Below are 4,246 nucleotides of genomic sequence, written 5' to 3'. Positions count from 1 at the left end.
AGGAATGTGCTAGGAGAAGAAGTAGTAACTCTGCTAGGAGTAAATGTTCCTCTGCCAGCCCCAAACCTAGGCTATCGTTGAATTCCCATGTGATTCTTATAGGCATCATTAAATTTCCATATGATTCTTATTTTGTGGTGGATTTTGTCTCTTACATGCAAGAGGTGTGCAGCATTAGAGCTCACCAGCAGTGAGTAGAATATGAATAATCTTTGTCTTGATCAAATTAATAATTGCCTATTGTGTGGTAGTTTTATGTGTGTGCCACTCAAACATCCTTTACTTTAGGTTTCTGAAACCTAAAACTCCCTGAAACTCCCTGTGAAGGGAGTGTGCCACCAAAATATTGTACTTCTATGAGTTTGGAGTGGGCAGTGCAGATCACAGAATCATTGAATCATTAAGGTTGGAAGAGACCTCCAAGATCATCAAGTCCAACTGTCAACCCAGCACCACCATGCCCACTAAATGTCGTGGTGCAGATGCTCTCAGAGACAGATTGTGGAGTGATTTCTGGGCTTTCATGTTGTTTGGGTATGAAGTGCTTTTGGGTGATGCTGCCCAGCCTCCTCTTCCAGAGGGCATCTTGAGAACATCTTGGGTGTGTGGTCCTCTGACCTTGGGTAAGGCAGGATGACGCTCTGGACACAAAAGCAGGAATCCTGTTTCAGTGTTTCTTGGAAACCGTAAGTTAAGATAGGAAACAAGATCTCCAGAGAAGGGCAGATGTGACAGAGAAAGTTTCTGGTAATATTTTAAGACTATAGTGAACTAAGGTTAATTTAATCCATTGGCCAGAAGAAACAGATGAACTGGCTGAAGCAATCAGACCCCTGCTGGTAGTGGCCTCCTGGCTGGATGTGCTGGCTTGGCTCTTGCTGGTCCTCGTGATCCCTCCCCAAGCTGTGTCTCTGTTGAGGCTCACAGAGATGCATACATAGACAGTCACCAATGAGCTGACAGAAGAGTGAGGCTGAAGAAAGCAACACTTTTATCTTAGTAGCTCACAGAGATGCATACATAGACAGTCACCAATGAGCTGACAGAAGAGTGAGGGTGACGAAAGCAACGCTTTTATCTTAGTAGATTTTATGCCTGTGCATTGCTAGAGTCCAGTCTGCTAACAGAGCATAGATAGGCTTTTCACTTGACTTCTTCCCTGCACTTAATCTGGGGAATCAATGCAGCTGCTGAAGGTGAAGCACAAACTCTGAAATTGAGTTGTCCATCCCCTTTCTCCCATACATGTCTGCGTAACCTAGTTGAGACTGTACATATGCAAAGGAGAACCTAATTTATGGCCACTGTGGCTGACCAGGATTAAATCAAAGCAGGACCAAGCAGAAGTTTTTACTCAACCTACCCTCCACCCAATTTGATTGTAAAAACCCAGGTTTGGTTTACTGTCGACAGCCAGCTCTGGGTAGAATTACACGTTGAGTGCCTGATACCGCGGCCGCAGCTGTCAAGTGAAAGGCAGCCAAATCCGCATCCTCTTGCGCCAGGTTGATGTGCAGTGTTTTTGTTCAAGATGCTTATTTTTGTTTCATGATCTCCTCTGTTCTCTCTCCCCTTCCTATCTGCTTTCAGATGTTTGCTGCTGAGGAGAATGTAGATTTTCGGATACATGTGGAGAACCAGACGCGAGCGAGGGATGACGTGAGCAGGAAGCAGCTCCGGCTCTATCAGCTCTACAGCAGGACAAGCGGGAAACACATCCAAGTGCTCGGCAGGAGGATCAGTGCCAAAGGAGAAGATGGAGATAAATATGGTAAGAATAATTACTGAGGTCACCCAGATACCAGGTCAAGGGCTTTAATCCTGTATGTTGGGCTGAGAACCTCTTGGCAGAAAAATAAGAGCAGCAATAAAAAACAGGATAAAAGCAAAAAAACCCTTTCCAGGCTACATGGGTTTTGTTGTGTTGGAGCAAGCTGTCAGCCTGGTGTCCAGCAGCCAGCAGTTTCCACAGTAGCGTCATGCCCCAATTTATTGGTGAATAATGGTGCTTGAATAGAAAAATCTTTCTCTGCTCCATGAATGAGTTCACAATATGTCTGCTGTAACTCATAAGTGATACTCGGGGTGGTGACTGGGAATGTTCTTTCCCCTTGAACTCTGGGCTCAAGTTTGGGTGAATCCAGTGCTTCAATGAAGCACTCTTGTCTTTCTAGGCAGGAGGCATATTTGATTTGAGCTGAAATTAAGCAAATGTTGGAGCTTTGAGAGTACCCTAGAGCTTAAGCTGAATTTTGGGGTATGTGGATTCTGCAGGAATGTGAATAATTGAACTTCCCACGGGCTAGCAGCATGTCCAGCTGTTCTCATTTGCACAAAACAACATGCTAGAAATGCTCCTAGAAGACTGAATTACGAAAAAAATGTGTAATTCTGGTACATTTTGAGATGGCTGCGGCAGAGATACTTTTGTTCGTGTATCTGGATGTTTGCTGGAAGGGTTTTAGGGCTGTTCAGAGAACTGCTCTGTTTTCTTTTGTGGATGTACAGCTCCATGTGTTCCTGCATTGCTGCAGAGATGTGTGTGTGTGTTGGCCAGCACGCACGTTCACGTGAGGTTGACTTCATAGGCAGCACTGGTGAGGTGGAGGTGGGCTATGATGCTGGCAAGTCAAAATCTGGAAATGGTTGTTCCCTCGGGGAGCTTCAGGCAGGATGAGGCACATGCCGTGGCCAGCACAGAGAGCAGCTATTGCCGCTGCCAACATGGCCCCAGAAGCAGGACGAGCTGTGCCACAGGAGGTCACAGCTAGAAAACACCTGGCTGCTGTGAAAGGAACCCCCATGGCTGTCACATAGAGTCACCCAATCTCGTGGAGAAAGCCCTGCCCTGAGGTTTCATCAACCTTGTCCTTTGTCATTCCCAAATTTCCAGATAAAACAGGAGTGGAAAGTGCCACTTGGCTGCTAATTATTGTGTCATTTTACTGCATTCATCCTCGTAAGGTTTGATATGTAAACCAGTCGCTGCCTGCTCATTGCTGCCTCTCCAGGCCCAGGGTGCCTGTCAGGTACTGTGATGTAGTTTTCCTCCATAAAAGAAGGCAGCATTTACAGTGGGGTGCAGCAGGGAAGTGTGCCCGTGAGCAGCTGACAAGTGCTAATTTATGTGTCAAAGCCCATCTTGTCCCCTTCATACATATGCAAGTGTGTCTGAACAACAAATCCTGCTGCAGGCACATGCTCATGACCAGTGGAGATGCTGTACAATTGCAGAGCCTGGGATTTCCTGTCTGGGGAGGTCCCTGGTGTCTGCTCACCACCAAATGTCTCCACTCCTGGTTGCTGGTGTCCCTCTAACAGCCCCGAGCTCTGGCTGTGGAGACCGTTTGCTGACACCCCTGCGTGCTCCCTCCCCCGCGCCTCCTAATAAAACTCCTTGATGCGTCAAGCTGGAAAGCCTTCCCATCCCTGGCCCTGCTGAAAGGTTATGGAAATCTGTTCATCATCTTGCTTGGCACGGGAACAGTCGGAGCATGATAATCGGGGAGACAGTGAGGTGGGGCATGGAGGTCCAGGATGTGACCATGCAGAGCTCCTAGCTGTGATAATGAAGGGGGGAGAGATGTCAGAGTTACTGAAGTGAGAACCATCTGTGTTACAGCCAAAACTGGATACAAAGGCAATGACACAGGATTCATTATGTGCTGGGAACCCCTCCCCCTGAGGCATTATTACAGAGTAACCTTTGATCAAGACCAGAGAGAGGCTTAAACCAGGTCTGGGGATCTCAACATTTGCAAACTCTTGATCCACATCTCCGTCTTGCTGGTGGGATCTGCCTCTGGAGGAGGACCCCTTTCCTCCTGCACAACAGATGGCTGGTTTTCCTCCTGCTCTTTTTCTTTTCCCTGCCTCTGTGGTGGGTGAGAGCCAGGCTCAGCACTGGGACTGCCCAGATCGTTCCTTGGCTGCGTCGCCCTTGCAGGCAGGGCAGTCTCCCATAGCTTCTCTGGTGTCCTAACCCTGTCCCCGCTGTGATGGTGGAGGTGATGTGGATTGATGTCTAAAAGATGGCAGCCCGGGGAAGGCTTTGGGAGGAGGAGCAAGAGCCAATGTCTGAGAACAGGCAAGAGATGTGGGAAAAGGTGCCTGTGGAGGTGAAACATGAGCAGACTCCAGCCCTGAATTCTCCCAACAACCCAGTCCCATTACGAGAAGGTAACATCAGGCAAGGGCAACACAGACTCACTCTTCATAATCTTATCTCCTTTTATGACGAGGTGAC

At 47.9% G+C, this 4,246-nt stretch overlaps 1 protein-coding gene across 1 annotated transcript in view; it reads left to right on the top strand.

The window, feature by feature from the left end:
- The window catches only part of LOC104548841 (fibroblast growth factor 18), a gene marked incomplete at its 3' end in the record, with an annotated part of 27,080 nt that extends 25,309 nt beyond the window's left edge, over nucleotides 1–1,771 (top strand). Inside the window, exon 3 of the mRNA XM_010194969.1 lies at nucleotides 1,591–1,771. Within this exon, the coding sequence (XP_010193271.1) occupies nucleotides 1,591–1,771 (181 nt within the window). The remainder of the gene's footprint in view (nucleotides 1–1,590) is intronic.
- Between the last annotated feature and the right edge of the window lie 2,475 nt (nucleotides 1,772–4,246).

The sequence above is a fragment of the Mesitornis unicolor genome, unplaced genomic scaffold (genome assembly GCF_000695765.1).
Source record: "Mesitornis unicolor isolate BGI_N332 unplaced genomic scaffold, ASM69576v1 scaffold38631, whole genome shotgun sequence".
In the NCBI taxonomy this organism is placed as follows: domain Eukaryota; kingdom Metazoa; phylum Chordata; class Aves; order Mesitornithiformes; family Mesitornithidae; genus Mesitornis; species Mesitornis unicolor.
Note: the sequence above shows the minus strand (reverse complement) of the source record. Positions and strands in the feature narration are given on the sequence as shown.